We start from the raw sequence: 20,883 nt of genomic DNA, 5'->3' as shown, positions 1-20,883 counted from the left end.
AATCAAAATGTCAAAATGATAGTCCTTAACAAAACCAGGAAGTATCTTGTTGGTACACCATTTTTAAATATTATCAATTACCATAGCTGAGGTGTGCTGTACTGCTTTGTAATCGCATTTCCAAAGCTAGACTTCTTTTTTTTCCATTTCCATTGTTCCATTTTTTTTATTATATACAGACTTTTTTTCTATATCACCATTATAAAACTATAAAACAAATAACTGTAAAAGTGATGTAACATTTTAACATTGTTAAATTTCTTTAAGACACCAACAGACTGACATTTATTCAACAAGCGTCTCTCCTTTTGCGTTTTCTGTTTTTTGCTCTTTGAATGAGATTCATGAGATCAGATAAGCCGAGGTCGAGTGGTTAGCATGTTGGCCTCACAGTCAGGAGTTCGAGAAGACCTAGGTTTAAATCGCCGCTTGGGCACCTCTCTGTAGAGTTTGCATGTTCTCCCCCTGTGTCTGTGAGTTTTCTCCAGGTACTTCGGTTTCCTCCCACATTTCAAACATATGCATGTTAGGTTAATTGGCGACTCCAAATTGTCCATAGGTATGAATGTGAGTGGGAGTGGTTGAATGGTTTGTCTACATGTACCCTGCGATTGGCTGGCGACCAGTACAAGGTGTATCTCGCTCTCGCCCAATGTCAGCTGTGATAGGCTCCAGCATACCTGCAACCCTAGTGAGGAGAAGCGGCACAGACAATGGATGGATGGAGACAAGCCGATGAGAGAAGCCAAATATATACTCTCTATTGGATGCTGTGGCTGTTTGTGGTTGGCTTATTAGTTGACATCATACTTTCAGATGCCGGCAGGTTGAGTTTTTTGATCTGACATCAGACGTGATGGGACAATTAATACAAAAATGTACATGTTGGTTCAGACGGTTAGTGTAAAGAGTGGTTTCTGTGATTGTTTATTACATTGAAATGTGCCACACACAGCGTGTGAGGCTTTGGTGACGTGTGTGTGTGCGCTTTGCCTGCGCCGAGAATAGACCAAGTAGGAGCTGGGGAGCTTTCAGCGCACCTTTGGCGCACTGTTTTCACAAAATGTTGACAACGCCAAGCTGAAAATGTGAAAATCTCTCCCTGGTGCGCGGCCATGCTCATCTCAGAGCAGCCCAGTCTACTAGAATGCCAAATTGGCTCTTGTCAAAGAAAGAGCTACGTTTTCTCACTGACTGTTGAACAACACAGTATTTAAACAATTAGTAGTAGTTCTGAAGTAAAATAGATGCCATGGGATTATAATTTAGCCATAAACTAGCTACTGTATAAGCCACAGGGTTTTACAGTCATGGCTTATACACCGATAATTACAGTAGTATGTTCATTTACGTGGATCTGAACCAAGCAAAGGGTGCTCCTACTTGTTCACTTGTAATGATAGAATGGGAGAACTGTGTATGTCCTCTTTATGTCTGTGCATGCATTCACTTTTTATGACACATTCTGGGTGTAAAATTGAAGGAAGATGGTTATCGAGCAAGCAATATGGCGTCATTCAGTTCAGTTGGCGTCAATAGCTGGCAAGCAATGCTTCTCCCAGCACGCACCGCCAAACACAAGGTCAAGAGTGGGGTGCATCAGCAGTGAAAAGAGGCCTTTATGGACTCTGCTGAGGGGTGCATTCCAGTGTGGCCTGCACACTTTGCTCCTATGACGTGAGAGCTTTGACTTTGGGGTCATCAACAGAACAATTCCGCTTCCCAACATCTTCAACTGGCGCTCTGTGTTCGCTGGAAGAGCTGAGGTCGAATGATGCGCAGTCTCCTCTCTGGGTGAGCGCATTGGCCATTTAGTGAGAAGCCATTGGCTGTTCCAGCCTGTGCATAATCACCCAGAAGACTGTTATGTCTTTGTTTATGCCTACGTGCTTTCCGATGTTGGTGACGTGTAGTCCATTGCAGTCAAACTTTGAGAGTGCAGTTTGAACACATCGGCAGGAAAGTTAAAGACGAGCAATAAGTTCCCATGATGCTATGATGCTTCTAACATAACAAGAGCGCACTGTAGAACCTTTGAGGGTTTTTGCATGCATTTTAAAAGAGATTAGTGGAACTTCCTCCTCATCAGATACTATATTGGTGGCATTGTTAGTGGAAAACGGCAAAATACATAGATTTCTGCGAAGTTGGGTTCAATATTAATAAATAGAATATTTTTTGTAGTTGGAGCATAAGAAACTTCTGACCTTTGTAAATATGTTTTTCAACCATTGTTAGAGACCTGTAGACTTAAAATTGGTTATTTTAGGCATAAATAAGACTATGACTAACACTAATACATTAGCATTGACAGTGCACTTCCTGGTGGCATTTGTCTCATCAATGTAGTGTTTGAGACACCTAGAGACCAGTGTGGAATAATACTCTACTGCTGCTGTTTGTGGCTAAGGAAAGACTCATGATACACTTTAATCGGCATTATTAACAAACAAAGAACACATGCAATGAACATTTACACAGCAGCTGTCGTCAGTCACTCTCTCGCTGCTGAGTTTGTTGCTAGCACTTTGCTAACACTCAATACATATGTACTTTGTTCGTTTCTTTCAGCTTTTTTCCTGATTCTGGAGTCGCCACAGCGGATCTTTTGATCTGCATACTGACAATACATACAATTTGACAAGCTATACATTTAAAAAAACTGATAATAGACCAACTAAATTAAACTAGTAGATTGCAATAATTTGTAAAGTATTTTTTCATTGTACTTTTTTAAAAAAAAAGTAATGCTAAAATCTTGCAGACCCAAATCTTGTGTATTGTCTTGTCTCAAGGCACGACTTATAGACCGTATTCAAACACGAAGCAGTATGATTTACTAATATATTTTTGAAAAACCTCAATAGAGTGAATTCAAAATGTTGCAAGGGATGACTGTATATCCTATTTGTGATTGCAGGCAGTTCCTAAATTCAGTCAATTAAAGTATCATTGTAATCGTCAAGCTAATTAAAGTAACAATACTGTTACCGTAATAAGAAATATTATACTGCAAATGGCTTAGTGCTCACTTTCATTGGAATGAAACAACCCTTACGTGCCAAAAAGAAACAAAAGAGTTACAATTCAAATGAATTCCAGCCTTGAGTGAAAACAGGCCAAAGTGGAATGTTGATGCAGGAACTATCAAAGAACATTTGAAGCGTATTTTTTTAATTGACTAGGCTAATTCTCTTGTTTGGCCACGTTGTGCTCTTTTGATTGAGCTGTCATCAAAAGGCTCTACCTCACACGAGTGCATTCCTTCCTGGTTGCACAATGCCGCCCTACATCACACCCTTTCTTTTCCATCTCATTAGACTACACACCTTTCTTTTGACGCAGCTGCTGCCTCACCTTCCCTGTCAGTCGCAACTGTCCATCACGTAGCTTAGATTTCAGGCTATTAGCGCCGTATCAATGACAACCTAGCAGCAAACGCTTCTGGTAAAGGCAGTGTTCTCCGTCGCTTGGCATCACAAAGCACTCAGATGCTGGGGAGCAACTTATTAAGGCAAGGCAAGGGTTTGAAATGGGGATGAAAGATATGTGTGTTTAAACTAAGGACGAAATGTCTTCTTTTGCCATAACAAAACCAAGTAAAGCCCTCTGACTTTTTTCACCTGTGTAGAAAAGTTTTTAGTCAACTTATTTCTTCATATACAGTTGTGGCAGGGGCGTTTATTTAATCAACTGCCGAGAGTGTTTATCAGGAATAAAGCATTTATTGGGAGAAGCCATTATTTATTTTATAAATGCATTTTTTTACACAAATAATCATGCTTTACAATACAATACAATATGTCATTATTTTCTGAATACTATTTTCAACCGAACCCTTGCTAGCCAGCCCGTTATGCTCGTTTCCTGTCAGCAAATATGAGGGCTTCTTTTGTTTTTCCAATTCCAATTTCAGGTCGATGTTAGTAGTTTTGCTAGTAGTGAGTAGTTTTGCTCAAGAACTTGCGCTGTAAACTTCAGCTTTACAAATGCCATATCTGCTCTGCAGGCAGTGTGTGCTGTAAAAAAAAAACAACCATGACACATGGTGGTATGAGTCATAGTAAAGGGAATTACTGTCACCAGTATTCTTTGTAAAGAGGAAAATGGGTGTTTATTCAAGGTGTGCTGTTGATTTATTCAAGTGGACAATGCACACACACACACACAGACACACACGCACTGATTGGGACGCAGTGTCGATTAGAGCGGAGTGTGCAACTCATGAAATATAGTACTTCTGAAAAATATTTGCCATTTGTCTGTAGCAAATAATGACTCTGTTGGGTCCTTTTTAGTGGACAGTAAAGTCTCCTGAAAGGGTTCCCCAAAGCATGAAATCGCATGCAAAATTATTTTCTAACCAATTTGCATATTAAGATATACATTGCTATATCATCTTTATCACTATATATGCTTTAAAGTAACCTTACATTGTCACAAACATGCTCGAACAGCGATGTATCTTACACGTAACACAGAGCTCATGGATGGACCCCGATTCAAACTCTCAAGAAACAATTCACCAAAGTGTATCGATTAGAAAAAAATTATCAGTATAAATCCTGAAGGTAACACGTATCCTAGCAATTACGCCATATTTTTGATTTTGAATCAGTGTCACTTGTGTAATTGTCTGCATTTTGACAAATACTTGACACTGTTTCACCTGTTTATTCAATATGTTTGTAGTATATTTTTATATGAACATTCCATTGACAGCACCCTCTCTGATATACATACTACCTTTTAGGGAGAACGACCCATACACATGACTTATACAAGATGTACACTGACTACTCTAATTTTCAACGTTTTATGTTGTCTCTTGAGAAGATATACTGTAACAAAACCAGTTGCTGAAATAAAACTGGGGAATATACAGTACTTACTTTGGTCCGATACTTTAGATTTAGCGATGATTACATGTAGTGATGAAAACATGTAAAAAAAAAAAAAAAAAAAATTCTGCACACGTGAGAGGAGCTGGAAATTCACAGCTTCAGATTGTCCCTGTCAAGGTTCTGAATTTGTGCTCACCCTTTAGATAACCACTAACCTTCAGCCAACCATCATGCAACTGATGACAGACTGAGATTGTTTGTGTCATTTCAGGATTCCTTTCAAGATTGGACAGCCAAAGAAGCAGATTGTCTCTAAAACTGTAAGTGGCCAGAAGAAAGGATTCTTTTAAATCCCCAAATGTTCAACATACTGACCTGCAGTGTGTTTAAAGTTCTATATACAATACTAGTCTAAATTATACCCTCACTGACAAATAACTGTTTGTATTAGATGGCGATTAGTTTGAGCCATGTAATCATGCAGAGGTGGTTTACCTTGAAGTGACCACGAGTAGGTGTTCCCCCTGCCACTTCCTCTGTAATGAATCCCCGGTCCAAGAAGTCACTGACAGCTTCCTGTACCGTCCTAGATAATCAAGAAGAGGCTTTGTGGCCACCCAATTAAATCAGACACTGGTGATACGGTGTCAACCACCTCCCTTGTTGTTTAAACCCACCATGCTTACATTATGGACTCAAATGAACGCAAGTACGGAAGCCATGCTGCCTCTGCAGCCTGCCCAGTATATTTTATTTACAGATATAGTTGCACAAATTCCATGATACTTTATCCCAATGAGAACTTGATTTATGATGTTAATTGTCAACTAAACAAATTGCATTTTGGTATACACTAAAAAGTCTGTTCTAATCAAACACAACCATACTACAGTACGCAATGAAGTAGCTATCTTCTAATTGTTCCAAACATCTGTCTTTAGATGATATGTAATTCTGAATGGAAATGTTCTCCCACTTGTGAGGTTTGAAATGAATTTGCCATGATCTGCCATGATCAAATCAATTTTTTTAATTTTCTTTTCAGGTTGAAAGGGACTTTGAAAGAGAATATGACAAGCTCCAAAAGTAAGTGACTATTTTGAATTAAATGTTATGTATGTTTTTCTTCCATTTAAAATAATTGTTTTGCCACAGAACCATTCCATTTGCAACACAATGGTTGCCTTTGTTCTAACAAAACCTGATTCTGGTGCGCATATGAATCCCATATACTTGCAGGGCCCTATGAAATCTGTTTTATTTTTTCCCAAATTCTGTTTTCTTTTATTTAATTTTTGTTACATTTTGTGCTTAATTAACCAGCATAAAGTGTGTGCATTCTTGGTTTGTCAATAAAATGTAGGTGAATTGAATGTTTACAGTTATTGATGCAATACATTATTGGCAAATTTTAGATAAATGAAGATGAATTCATGACGTAGTTGAAGTAGCGTTCATTTGTTTTGAAAAAAAAAATGTACAAAAACCCCTGACCTAATCTCTGAGCAACTTTTTTGTATACTTAAAAAAATCAATGTAAAATGTAGAATTTTGACTCTCTACAAATCACATTGAACTCGTATAAGTCTTGAAGTCCAGAAATGCATCCGAGACTTGTGCACCTGAGGTGAAGATGGAATATGATGTTGAAGAACCATGTGATTGAGCAGGAGGACCCTTCTTCATAAATAAGGTGTGGTGCCAGTAGACCTTGCAAATGACTCAGACGCAGCAGGCTTGTACTGGCATTTTGGTGCTCCACCCAAAGAGATTGTTATCAGTGCATCATGGGAAATCTTTGACCCAAAAAGCTGTGATTCCTGTTTAGCGTTTTGCCTCATATCATCTCTTGGCCGTGCTACTACGCAAAGATTCATCATCAAGAACGCCGTCCGACTTCACACTTTGAAAACATCTGACCCACTCTTGTTTTTATCATTTTCAAATCTGTTAAATGTGACATGTAAAACGGATTGCAGTAGATTAGCTTTCTGTTAATGCTGAAAGTTCCCATGACATTGAGAAAGCTGTACCAGGAAGTAGGTCTGAATCAGATGACAGCTGCTGAACTACTATGCTGGAAACAGAGTGCAGGTTGGATTGCAAGGTTTATCGTATGCGTAAAACACTTGATGTTGTGGCACAGTGCCTCAGGGCAACATAATTGTGCTGTGCATGAAAAGTAATTGTGAGCATATTGTGTGTTGACAGCAACAAAGTGTACATTTTAAAAACTTTATTAGCCACCATGTGCTCTTAGAAAATGCTTATTATTCCACATTTGTCACATAAAGGTATTGTGTTGATCAGTTTTCAAAATGTGATTTTGCGCCAAACTTGTGGCTTCACAGAGCTGACATTGGGGCAGAGGGGCAAGGAGCAGCAGCTGTTCCATTAGTCCACCCTATTAGCACCTTTTGGAAAGAGCTTCCAGCCTCACCCGACTCTTCTCAGACTCACTGACCGCCTCTCTGTGCTGAAAACAAGAAACACACAACAACACAGCATGAGAGATTTTGAAGTAGGAGTACAGCACAAATTCACCCAGAGAACCAACAGTAGTTAGAAAAACACACCCTGATTGTTTAAGTTCCTATTGCATGCTTGCTTGTTTAGACACTTACATGTTTTCATTCATCAAAACAAGGAAGTTGATCTACCAGCTGATCTGTTCCCAAATGGTTTTATAAATGATCTGAGCAGGTTTTGAGGTTGCAGGTATTTTTTTACCTTTCCACTAGAATGCCTTTGTTTTCTAATGTGTCCAGTCCTCACAGCACATACACAGGAAGCATCTCTGGAATGACCAGATACTGTCTGAATCCTGCCAAAAGTATTGCTAATAATATTGGCCGTAGCCGGAATAACAAAAACACATTTTGTGAATATGAGAAAATAAAGCTTGTGATTGCTTCAGAGGACATCTGATGCAGCCCATGAGTCCCAGTTGCATCTAATTGGTGAGAGTGATATAAGAAGTTAGTGTGGAGATTGTTGTGACAGAGTGTTTCTTCCGTGTACTGTGAACAATAAGACGCGGCGTTGCATCATTCACTGCAAATGACATTTTTGGAACAAACATCCATCTGGTCGCCGGCGATTCTCTCTAAAACCCTTGAAAACGTCAAGACACACAAAAGCATGTTGAAAATTAGATGTGATAGGTTTTACTTAATGTATCCTCACTACCCCTTCGACCACATGTGTCAAACCAATGGCCCGAGGGACAGATCTTGCCTACACGATTTAAAAAAATAAAGTCCAGTCTGCTGCATGATAAAGTCTATTAATAAGACTTTATCAGCAGCAGACTGGACTGGTATATTAATAATCAAAAAAAAAGAAAAATCATCATTGGCCCTTTTTAAACTCACCTTTTTTCCTTGATGCAGTCCATCCTTCACTTCACTGCCGCAGCATGCAAATGCAAAATGTTGGTTCCTTTCACAGTGCTGACATCGGGCTTCTGCATTCTGTGGTGTTTAAATTTGGAGGTACCACTGTAGAAATCAATCTATACAATTAAATAACTATCACTATAAGCCTTCTTTGGCCCGCTAATGTTTGAGTTTTCCTTTCAGCCCACTCAGAAATGAAGAAATGCAAAAACAAACAAAAAATCAGTTGTTTTAGTGATGATGATAATATAGAGCTGTGTGGGTAACTCATTATGTAACAATCAATTGTAGGTGCATGATTCTAATGTAGCATGGCTCCTGGAGTAAGTCCTTGATTATTCAGCAGCCAAAATCATTTGTGCTCTAAATGTACATGTGTATTTTCTAGAACATTCTCTTCTCTTTGCTTTTTGGAAACACATTTTTTCTCCTGCTTGGAAGCACCTCAATTAAACATTTGGTTTGTAGACGTGTGTGTGTGCCATGTGTGCGATACAAACGTTTTCATGTCCCGTGTCCAGCTTCCATTCCATTGTACCCCCTCATCTTTCCATGGAATAGTATCCCTCGAATAATAAATCTGACTAAACAATGCTGGAAATTGAGCCCCATTTCCTTTTTCATGAAACCAGGAGGAAAGCTCTGACAGTGGTCTCTGGGGAGATTGCCATCCCCTCATTTGCCTCAATTGAAATAATGAATGTCATGCATTTTCAGTCTCTTTAATGTGGTAATTGTCGATTTTAACGCCCATCAATGAAATATGTACAGAGGAATGATGGAAGACATTAATGCTTTTGGAGCAAATATACTTGATGTTAGAGAACGGTTCCGTATTTTGTTAATTATCTAAAAGATGCTATAATAACTTTCTACGTGGAGTCAGTGAAATGTGTAATTCCCTCCTTGAACCACAGTGTCTTTTGTACGACTTCATTCAGAGCCTTTAATTGTATTTTTTGTTTAATATGAGCCATGATAAAACTGTTGAACTCTTCCACTTTTACTGCTTTTTTTTTTCAACCATTTTTTTTCTCTTCTTCTGTTTTCCATTGACCCATATTTGCTGCTCTCCTGTATTGCCACAGCAGATTGTTGCTGATAATCACTCTTCTTCTTCTTGTCACACAGGCTGGAGGATCAGACAAAAAAGCTTCACAAGGACATGAAGAAAAGCACAGAGGCTGATTTAGGTTTGTTCTGCTACCAGCTTGTGTGTTCCCGCTTTTGTATGCCATCGATCACTACTTGTTCGCACACTTGATGTTGACTGTCAGGTTTTTCAAGGCTGGTTTGTTCGCTGGTGTACCAGCTCTCAACTTGGATGAAAGTGTGCAGAACACCGCCTTGAGGGCTGTTTACACCTTCCTTTCTTTTATATATAAGCTTATAAAAGCGTGTCATGTTTGGGTGCTCATTTGCACAACAACGATGTACTGTAAAACGACATGTAAATGCACAAGTACATCAAAGTCACCTATGATTGGCAAAGGGCAAGGGACTACGAAGTGTGGGAAAGGAAGGACAGAAGCCTCAATATTGAGGTCTATGAAAAACCTACCCACATGGACCAGGACCTACTCTTTCACTTCCATCACCCATGAGAACACAAGCCAGGGATTATCAGAACCCTCAAAGACTGAGCAGAGAAGATCCATACCACCGACAGCACACGACTAAACTCTTATTTAATTGGAAACAAATATGTCTGGAAGTCTTCTTAGCGCACATGCTAATGTTCTATCTCAATAATAACACTGACATTGCTTAGTTATCACTGTCACAATGATTGGAAAAGATAATTTTCCATGGTCAAAGATATAATCTTTCATTTTAATGATAGCTCTGACAGTTAAAACCAAAACTGCAACCAAACCATTGGTGTGCATTTCCCCGCTCTCAGAGCTGTCCAATTTCATGCTATTTCATCGCTATGGCGATGACCTGCCTCAGGTCTTGTAGACATGATGAAGTGAAAGTTCAGTTAGTTCAGAAGTGCAGAGTCAATTAATAAGCAATGTCATCCACTTCCTTTAGCTGTGAATGAGAGACACACAGGGTCCATCCATGGCGCGCCACTGCAATCATCCTTTGCAGCACACGGCACATACGTATTCATCGACTGTGTGTGCTGAAACTAGTTCTGGAGTTTATGGACCAAAATACATTAACTTATGGGAGTGTGCACATAACAACGAAATGGTGAAACGCATAACTTCCGGGCCACCTGTATGTAATCAGTAAAACCCCAGTCATTGATGACTGGTAAAATATCAATGTCTTTCTCAGTCATCCATCCATCCATTTTCTATGTCGCTTAAGCTCACTAGGGTTGTGGGTATGCTGGAGCCTATCACAGCTGTCTTTGGGTGAGAGGCCGGGTAAACCCTGGACTGGTCACCAGCATATAAACTATTCACACACTCACATTCATACTTATGGACAATTTGGAGTCGCCAATTACCTAACATGAATGTTTTTGGAATGGCGGAGGAAAGCAGAGTATCTGGTGAAAACCCATGCACGGGGAGAACATGCAAACTCCACACAGAGATGCCCAACGGAGATTCGAACCCAGGTCTTCCTGATCTCCTGACTGTGTGGCCAACATGCTGACTGTGTGGCTCTCTCAGTCGTCACACACAAAAATCACAATTTGTTACTTGTCAGGTGGTCTAAAAATCAGAAACGCTACACCTTGGTAATTAATTGGCTCAAGTGGGCCTCAGGACAAGAGAGTGTGAAAACAGACCACTGACACTTCCACATCTCTATCAAGGCCATTTTCACCACAGCCTTCTTCTGTCAGCTGGTGTCAGTGGCACCATACCTCATTAATTTTGACGCTCAAGCTATAATCTGGCATGTATGCGCTACGGCTAAACAAAGTGTTGCCAGTTTTATAATAATGATAATGGGGAGAACATGCAAACTCCAAGTGGAGAATAGAACCCAGGTCTTCCGATCTCCTGACTGTGGCCTACATGCTAACCACCCACCCACTGTGTAGCGGTCTGGAACCAATTAATGGTCATAATTGAGTGATGACCCTATTATAATGTGAATTGATAATACATTTTCTATGATACCGAGCAGTTCTATACCACTGCAAACTACAACCACTAGAATAAACATAATGTTAAATCAATGCCAAGCTGACAATGCTATTTAAAAGTAAACATTAGCATACATTTTTGTAGAAACCTCTCATATATCATAGCTAATCTTGACCTTGTTGACAATATCCTCCACTTATTTGTATTTCCCAGCGATGTCTAAAGCTGCGGTGAAGATCTCCGCAGACCTTCTAAGTAACCCGCTGTGTGAGCAGGATCAGGCCTTCCTTGAGTCCATGACAGCTTTAGACACCGCCATGAGAAGGATGGACTCCTTCAACCAGGAGAAGGTCAGAATTCACAGTCGCACATTCTCCTCTATGCTTGCCTGTTTTTATATTCTTGGCATTAGGTATTGAACTTGCACCCAGGAAATCGTCTTTGTGAAAGACATGTGTTTTCATGTTTGTCAGTATTTTTCCTCATTGTTAATTCCAAACTCACTCGATGTGTCTTTTCCCTCTGTATTTTTTTAAAGCATCTGTGGTATCATCCCTTTAAGACCAAGCTGCTGTCAACAGTAATCCATTTGTGACTCACTGCTCTCTAAAATAACTCCTACCATACAATAGACACATGTGGACTACAATTCCGACGCTCGTTCTATTAAATGCATGTTCTATGCAAGGCAAAACCACCAACAAGAGTTAAAAGTTGAACCCAGTTGTGCATTTCATTTTTTGTATTTAACATTTATATATTCAGTTATTCCTTGATTTTAATCTAATTTGCATTATTTCTTATTTTTTTTATTATTTAAGGCCATCAAAAATAACCCATGAATCGCGGTAAATGATGTATTTTGTTAACGCATGTGCACAAGGGCAAGTATTCCTCTTTCTCATGACAACAGAAGGAAGCACAGTGTCCAGAATCCTCAGAGACGCCCACAGGTTGATGTTAAATTCTCAATTCTTACCTGAACACATCAACAGCAGCTAAAGTATCATTCAAATCCTCTGCTACCATTAAAGAAAAAAAATGCAGGACAGGTTTCCAACAGGTACTACAAAATATGAAAGATTGATCCAAAAAATGAATGAATCACAACAATTGGGAACTATGGCACTTTTCTAGTATAGAAAAAATGTCTTTCTTTAAAGTGTAGTCTTCCTTGATTAAATTTTAGTCACATTGTGTGCGGGACTGTGCTGTTTACGTTAGTAACGTGTACATTTTGTCTGAGTCTGGTGCAAGTATTGGTTGCAGCCAAATGCGTTTGGTTCACAAAGTGTTGAAATTAAGGTTCCACCATGGTCCCAGCAGAAGTTGTAGTAGTTCTACACTTGATTAAACTCAAGATTTGTTAGATCAATACATCTTTGCCTCAAAACATTTGCCTCCGCTTCAAAAAATCCCTGCACCATGGGGACTGTAGTTTTTTGTTGTTTTTTTTTTTATCATAAATTAGCTGCATCATTGTTTGATACTCCAGAATTTATGGTATATATGAAGCAGACTCAATAGAAATTGTTTTTTATATATTGATTACATTTAATACATTAAGACTAATTTCTGCTTTTATCTTGCAGTGTAAAAATGGTAATAGGCTGCAAATAAAACTCACAGCCATCTTGCATTGTTTTGTTTCCAATCGGGCAATGACAGACACAACAAGAGAAAACTGCAGTGAGAAATCTAGTGCAGGCTGTGAGGAAGTTGCTGATAGTAAAGGTCATTTCAAAGCATATTCTCTTCGCAGCAATATATCTTCTTTCTCTTCCTCAGTGTTCCTGAGCTCTTTTGGGTAGAATCATGGCCACAGGTAGCACTCCCAACCAACACAGCCCTTGGTTGGAAGTGCAGATGATGTCTTGACTATGAGGTACTTTCGAGGTTCTCAACCTTTTTCACCGCGGGGTGTCCTTACTGTGGTATTCAGGAACCTATCCCAGCTGATTTCAGGTGAAAGGACGGGTTTCACAACAAGTGTCACAACAGACCTTTTTAGGCCTTTGTAGCCCATTTTCTTTTCTTCTGAAGAATTCTACCAGCTTTCCAACTAGCGCCGGCGGATGTTTGGTCTAAAGATTGATGGATGTACTGCCACCAGTGGTGGAAGGCGGTATTGCAACTAACTGTCTCTCCAATAAAGGATGTGTATACTGTACAGTCAGTTAGCAGCTTGCGGCCGCCAAGGCTCACAGGTGCAGAACAAAACGTTTTTTGCGGCCCCTGAGGCCCACGGGTGCGGAATAAAATGTTTTTTGCAGCTCTCTAGGTGGTACAGGTGGCCCAAGTGTGGGCGGGGCCCTATGGTGAAGAATCTCTGATATACTGCACTAGAGGGGAGAGTGTGCTGAGCGATGGCTCATTAGCATGAGACGGGACAGCCGACTCAGGGTTGTTTAGAGTGGGTTTTAAGTGAGCCGTAATTCTTGATCCTTGGGGTATTTTGACTGAAGCATGCCACAGACACCTTGGAACTGTTTTTAATCTGTGAAAAACATGCGTAGTATGTCTCCTGTATTTTTTCTGGTAGCCACTTTGTAAGTGCTCCCACCCATAGGACTGGGGTGGAACAATGCCAAAAGCAACAAATGACTCAACTGGCCTGCCTCCTGCTTGTGTATCACACTCTAGCCACTAAAATGGGACCCACTACAAAAAGAATGAATAGTTAATAGAGCTCAACTACATCAGTTTAGTTCCCTAATGTTTGAGATTGGCTTACTCTGAGCTCATTCAACAAGGGGCACATTGACCTATGGAGAATGCTTTGAAAGCATATCAGGACTTGATTTACCTTGGCCTGCAGTCATTGCAGTGTCGATGGTTTTTTTTTTTTACCCTGCAGTCACTCCTTTTTGTCTCTTCACAATAAAGTTGTCTTGTTATGTCCATACCTGCCTGCTTGTAAGGCATTGTGGTAGGAAAGAGGAAAGTGTGCAACTTTTTATGCTCTGTGTCTTGCGTTCACTAGTAATTCAGCTGGTCCCAATTCAAGTTCCGCCGTAGCGGTGGTGGACAGGCGTCATCCAGAGAGGATTTGACAGCTCTTCACACCAGATATTGCCTCCACTTCTTTCAGTCTTGCTAAATAAACTTCCTAACCTTCACTTTTTGTAAAGTGGCTAAACATGAGCTCAAGGCAAGGATATTTCTTGATCAGTCTGCTCTGTGGAAATCACCTCAGGTTTGCTAGGTGTTTCGCGCTCAGCACAGTAGCACACATCACCACAGCACATCTCCATTTCCAGCTGACTGTCGATTCTGACAGCACCCACAGCAAACACTGGCGCTCCTGCGAAACAGACACAAAAGCACCCACCCTTGGCTCTTCTCCGCGCTGATCCGAGATGCTGCGCCGCGGGGCCGGCGAGTGAGTGAGCAGCCAGCACATGAAACGTAGAGCGATAATGAAGGCAGCAGTGGCCCAGGTCTGTGTGTTTATTTCTGGGGCTGAGGAAGGGCGCACAGCCCCGCCGGCGCACTGCTGCCGAAGCTGAGCCCCAGTGTAGATGGCGGCAGTGTGGTAGAGGATGCTCCGTTTGGAGGGATATTGATTTTTCTCTGCAATCTGCGTGTATTTTTGGGAGGCCTGTGTGTCGGGATGGCCTCTGCCCCGTGACTCACTGATGGAGACTGCTGCTTGAGCGTCGGCCTCGGGCTCCATGGGACCTCCAAGGAATAGCTCTGCCCCTCCTCTCTGTGGGAAGGGGCAGAGGGTAGAGGGCACCAGCATTTTTAAGCAAATCTGCCGCTGTTCTTCTCCCTCTTCGCTGCATGCGCTCACCTTTTAGAAGCAGCGGCGCCGGGGAGGAAGGGGGGTTGGTGTGAATATGTAAAACAAAGACAATGTGAATTCCCATACACTTGTTTGTTATTGGTTTCTGTTTTCCCTCAAGCCACAATCAAGCGGTGTTGTAGTGCGTTCTCATAGCCCGTCAGGGCATTTTTTACTTTGCACAGCTGCGACCTCGCTTCTATTTTTTTTAGATTGTGATATCAGCTGTCCTTCCCATAGCCAGCAGTCGTATGATCGCCCATCATCATGCAGCCTCATGTATCGCTGCGTTAAATTCCCCTTGTGTTGTTTTACGTAGACTCTACTGTTGCTTGGCTCAGCCATGTTTGAGATGGAGCTGACACCTCCATTTTCAGTCACCAGTTTTAGAAGAAACTTAATGAATTGTTTTCCAACTTCTGACGGGCTTACTTTGTACTAAGGCTGGAGGCCTTGAGACGAGATGTTCATTTACCTCCATTTAACATCCCCACCACCGCACTTCACTTCCTTCCCTCTGTTAATTCAGGCAGCCAGAAGTAAAATGTAACAAAAAAAAGATAAATTGTTATTGTTTAGAATGTTTGTTTGTAAAGAACTTTCATCTTGTACAGCAGCCCACCTTCCTTAGGATTTTAAATCAGTTGGGCTTGTCTTTCATGTCCGTCCCCTGACATTTGCATCCTTTTGTATTGTATATCGAGCTTGATGAATATTCAGGGTTTTCACCTCAGGGTTTGTGTGCAATAAAATCATCACCAAAGTTTATTTGCAAGCTCCTCTCTCCTCACTTCCCACTTTATTCTTCTTGTGTGCTCTGTTTCAAACATACATTGTTGACATTTATGCCGCGACATTGCTACTAAATGGTAAGAAACAACCTAATTTTCCCCCTTTTGATGCAGAAATGTTCTTTATTTTATTTTAGGTCAATCAGATCCAGAAGACTGTTATTGACCCGCTGAAAAAGTAAGTACACATTATTTATTTTTTGCTTACATTTTACCTAGGTTTTGTCATATCCATACATATTTTGCCCCCCCACCCCCCCATGGTACCTGCTCAGCTTGGCACAGCTCGACTTGCGTTCTATTAACTAAATCAGGTACTTCCAAGTAGAGATGTTGATTCGAGTCACAATTTTGATGACTTTGGACATTACCTGACAATATCATCAAAGACTTGCAACTCGACTTGGACTTTGACACCAATGACTCGGGACTTGGCTCAGACTTTAGTCTGATGACTTGAAAATACTTGATGAGTGAGTGTGTTGACTTCCATTCAAAGTATTCAACTAACATTATTATGTAATTTCCAGCAAGACAACATATTTTCCCTCTGAATCTGCCTCATTGAAAGCATCTATTAATGTCCAATCAGTTTTTAAGAACAAACAACAAATGTGTGGCTTACATAACTCCTGTTTGCTGTGTCAGCACTATTTCTCTCCAAGTCTTTTCACAGTTTTTATTTTATTGTAAAATCTAAAATAAAAATATAAAAAACTCATTGCATTAATTTTATTTGTCAAATTTAACTTGTTGCATTGTTAAAATAGCATTTTGTTTTGGAGACTCTGTTCTTGTAAGACTTGTAAGGATACAAATTTCAAGCCTCTGACTTCGGACTTGACCTGTCTTGTCTTTGAGACTTGAGACTTGCAAAACACAGACTTTCTCCCATGTCACCTTCCACATGCTATTTACAGTATACAGTACACAGCCAAAATGCTATGAGCAATGGACACTGCAGTATTATACAAATTTCGACTTGGCTGCATCGGTCTTTTTTTATTCTGGTCTCATTGTCAAATTTGTCAACAGCCACATGTCGAGAATTAAAGGAGACTCGTTCTATTCCATTGTTTCTTATTAGCATGTGTAATATGGTCAATAAACTCGGTCATGCAGTCACTCATGAAAGCAGTTCTATCATGAAGTTATTACAAATTATAACATTATATTCATTGAAAGACATTACTCTTTGTTTCTTTGATCAGATTAGTCTCCATGCCCTTGTTAACAACCACATGTGTTATTCATGAAAATAGTTTGCAGTACAAACTCAATTCATTGTATGTGTCCATCCATCCAATTTCTATGCCGCTCATCCTCACTACGGTCGCTGGTATGCTGGAGCTTATCCCAGCTGTCTTTGGCCGAGAGGCGGGGTACACCCTGGACTGGTTGTCAATGTGTTTATATTGCGGCAAATCACAACAGCAGTTATCTCGTGGCACTTTACACATGAAGGTCACATTCATAAATGAAAGAACCAACTGAAACCTCTGAGTCGCACTTGGCGACAGAGGCAAGAGAGAAATTCCCTCTGGGGAAGAACCTTGAACTTCAGCCCGTGACCTGCCGTGGAGGCCGTAGGGGCAACCTGTAGTGAGGTTACAGTGGTGTCAATTATATTCTCAATGTGATACGTGTAGTCAAGGACAGGAAGGCCTGCGGTGTACTTTTATAAAAGGAGGAGGTCCGGAACAGTGCTGCTGTAATGGACGTGTGTCTGCAAGACAGCTTATATGGCTCTTATTCCTAATAGTCGCCCCCATCTGCGCAGGCAGCGAGTGCTATTCCATTCCTCCAGATGCCCCCCCCCCCCTTAAACACACACACACACATTCACAAGCATGCAAAGCAGAGAGGTACTTAAGGGAGTGGTTGGATGCTCCCACTCATCTTCCGGAGGGCTTGTTAAGGTTTTGCTTCCTCCTGTGGCTCCTCCCTGGATTCTAAATGTACGCATATGTTTTCCCACAGAGGCATTTCATGCCATTTCATTCACCGGTTTGTAAATAAATAATAAATAAAGTGCAGATTCTTGTGGTGGACACTTTACAAATGTTTCAGTGTAAGAGCCCCCCCCCCCCCCCTTGGTTTGGTGGCAGGGCAGTGACAGGATGGAATGGTTCTAATTTCCTCTTCCTGGTGGGCGGCAGGCGGACGTGTGGGCCGGCTCACAATATGGCAAAGGGCCCAGCTTCCTGGGCCCAGAGCAGTGAATCGGTTGAGAAGAGAAGTGTCACAAGACGGTGCATGCTCTCAAGCATACTTAACCATCCAAAATTGTGAAGTTCACCATTTATGTGATCACAGTCTGAAACTTTTAATGTCAGATCGTCATTAAGAAACGTAGCCCTGTGAGTTATTTGTTTATCCAACTATCCTCAGATGAAACATCTTGCCTAAAAGCTACTATACTTTTCCAGATTCCATTAAGATTCCATTAGTCCATCTCTAATGAATATTTCCCCATTGTATACTTAGAATCTAAATACTATTAGTGATCTTGTGCTGAGAAGAATTAGGAGAATGTTAATCTTAATGGATGGTCTCATCTATTAGCTTATTGAAAATGTTGGCATCAAGCCGCAATACTGTACTTAAAATGTGCGGTACAAATACCCCTTTCTTTTTCCCCGCCTCGCCTTGCTTCACCGCTCCTCACTCTGCCTCTGTCTTTTCTATCTCGTCGCCCAGATGTGCATTTCATCCACAGAATGACATCACAGTGTTTATGTAGAAGGGAGAGGATGGGAGTGCGTGGGCATAGAGGCATTTGTGTTATCTGGGCCTTCTAACCTTCCCCTTTGTACACTTTTTGGTAAGTCGAGTCTGTTTGGAGTTGTCTGATGGCACCCGCATTAGCCCCAGGATAGGAGCCCTACAACCAACAGGACTTTTTGCTTTATTATTTGACGGTTTACCAGAATTTTGGCTATTATAACCCACATAAAGGAACTAAGGTTGAAAAAAGTAACAGAAATTGACATTCAGTTCTAGGGTCAGTGTTGTCATCATAAAACCTGTAATACTGTGACCTGCACGGACTAAAGATTTAAGTAACAATTTTATGTTATACAAGTAGAAAAAGAAGTCAACCCATGTGTAATGAAAAGCTGTAAGCTGTAAAAGTAGTCACCTTTTTGTCACATGACATTGATGGTGTGTTCAACAAAGTAAAAAGTCTTGTTGAAGGCAAGTCGACCAAAGTAAGTAAGAATTTATCAGTGTCCTAACTGTGTACACAAGTAAGTGGTTGTCTGTGTAGCATTATAGACTGTGCATACAAGTAGCCGACTGCAAATTACTCACAGGTGTCTGGAGTTGCTAATGGCCTTTTTTCACCACCACATCAGCGTTCCACCCGAGTTTTTTTTTAAACACGGGTAGTGTTTAAAACTACCAGAACCTCCTAACCACTTTTCAAGTAGCACTCCAAATGGTTTATTCATTTATTATCAACTCCTATACTGACAAAATTAGAAAGTTGGATTCGGCAGTCGTCTGTATGTCTTGGGAATGCTTGGGAGTGTGACCAATCACAGTGAAGTGACCGTGCCCGGAGGCGGACCATGGGTGCAATAAATTAGACCGGAAATACAACTGCAATAGGTGCAGATTCTGGAAGATCTAGAAAGCTTTCTGTGCGGGTTATCGTGTGCAGTTGCTCCATAGGAGTCCACAACTCAATAACACAAAGGGCCGAAAATTAGCATATTAGCTCTCCTTTAAGCATTCTGTACTGAGCTGATGTACCACTTTACCTTTTGTTGGGAAAAAAAACTCAAACCAAGCCTGTGCAACTTTTTAATCCACCATAATGCCCACCAGAGAATCTCATATGACCAGCATGCAGCACACACACACAACAGAGGAACCATGATTAATGTTAAAAACTTTCAACCCAAAAATGCTGATATAATATACATTTATTTGTTACATCACCTTTTATTTTCAAAAAACTTTCTTCTCACTTTGCTGACATTTAACATCACACTTGATGGTGACTGTTTCACCTCTCTGTTTTTGTCCAGATTTTATGACCTTTAGCACACCTAAATGTTGAGTTCTCTCTGTAATAGTCTTTTGGACCCCAGGGTGTGTGCTGTTGCTTTATTTCCAACCTAGCAGCATGCATGCGTTTTGATCAACAAACGCATAAGACAAGTTGGAGCAGATCAAACTCCCACTCGCATTTTCATCTCACACACACACACACGGGCCTACATGGCCAACAGCTCCTAAGCCAAGTATACGCAGGTAGAAGTTATTTTGCATGCACAACAGCATATTTAAGTAAACTTTCCCCTTTCTAACACACTTCACTTTGAAGGTTAGGCCATAAACAATTCCTCATCCTGTACTTCTCGTGGCTTTGCTGTGTATTTTTTGCACTTGTGAGTTATGTGATGGCGCTAAAGAAGAGGGACAGGCAGCTTCCTAGACCGAGGGTGTTTAGACCAGACTTTGGCTTGGCAGACTGGTCCCACTGCCCAATTTGTGGACTGGCAGTGCTTTATAAACACACGTTCTCAGCCAGATGCTATTTCCATCCTGTTGTTCACCACACCCTGACCTGTCACATGGACGGGAGCCCCCGGAGCAGCCTCATCTCCACCAGTCTGACCATGTTTTGTGTGGACCCAGCCAGCTGACCGGTGCTTCATCACGCTGACCTTAAATGAGCGCTGCTTCTTCCACACCTTCTACAGAGCTGAGTCACACACAGTGAGACGTCAGCAGGGAAAGAGCACTTCTTCTTTCACCTCCTCCAGTCTCTCTGCATGCTGAAGCAAGCACACTTGGAGCAGGCAGTGTGGCATATCATGACAAAATTGACCTTTGATCTCAGGCGAAGTGTGCACATGAGAATACACACAGCCTTGGTGCACTGTGATTTTTTTTTTCTTGCTGTGTCATAATGGGCCAAAGGGATCATTGTCAGAGAGCCGTCATGCCTCGAAGGCAGTTGCGTAATCCCCTGGTGCTGCAAGCGTTTGCACA

The 20,883-nt window shown here is 41.1% G+C and overlaps 1 protein-coding gene across 1 annotated transcript in view; it reads left to right on the top strand.

Moving 5' to 3' along the window:
• bin3 (bridging integrator 3) overlaps positions 1-20,883 on the top strand; it is a 30,864-nt gene that overhangs the window by 992 nt on the left and 8,989 nt on the right. The window contains exons 2-6 of the mRNA XM_058069836.2: positions 5,116-5,164; positions 5,890-5,930; positions 9,374-9,435; positions 11,512-11,648; positions 16,014-16,054. Coding sequence (XP_057925819.1) covers positions 5,116-5,164; positions 5,890-5,930; positions 9,374-9,435; positions 11,512-11,648; positions 16,014-16,054 — 330 coding nt within the window. The remainder of the gene's footprint in view (positions 1-5,115; positions 5,165-5,889; positions 5,931-9,373; positions 9,436-11,511; positions 11,649-16,013; positions 16,055-20,883) is intronic.

Source organism: Doryrhamphus excisus, linkage group LG3, assembly GCF_037039965.1.
Source record: "Doryrhamphus excisus strain RoL-2023G ecotype Guam linkage group LG3, RoL_Dexc_Guam_v1.1, whole genome shotgun sequence".
In the NCBI taxonomy this organism is placed as follows: domain Eukaryota; kingdom Metazoa; phylum Chordata; class Actinopteri; order Syngnathiformes; family Syngnathidae; genus Doryrhamphus; species Doryrhamphus excisus.
This window is presented reverse-complemented; position numbering and strand designations above follow the sequence as displayed.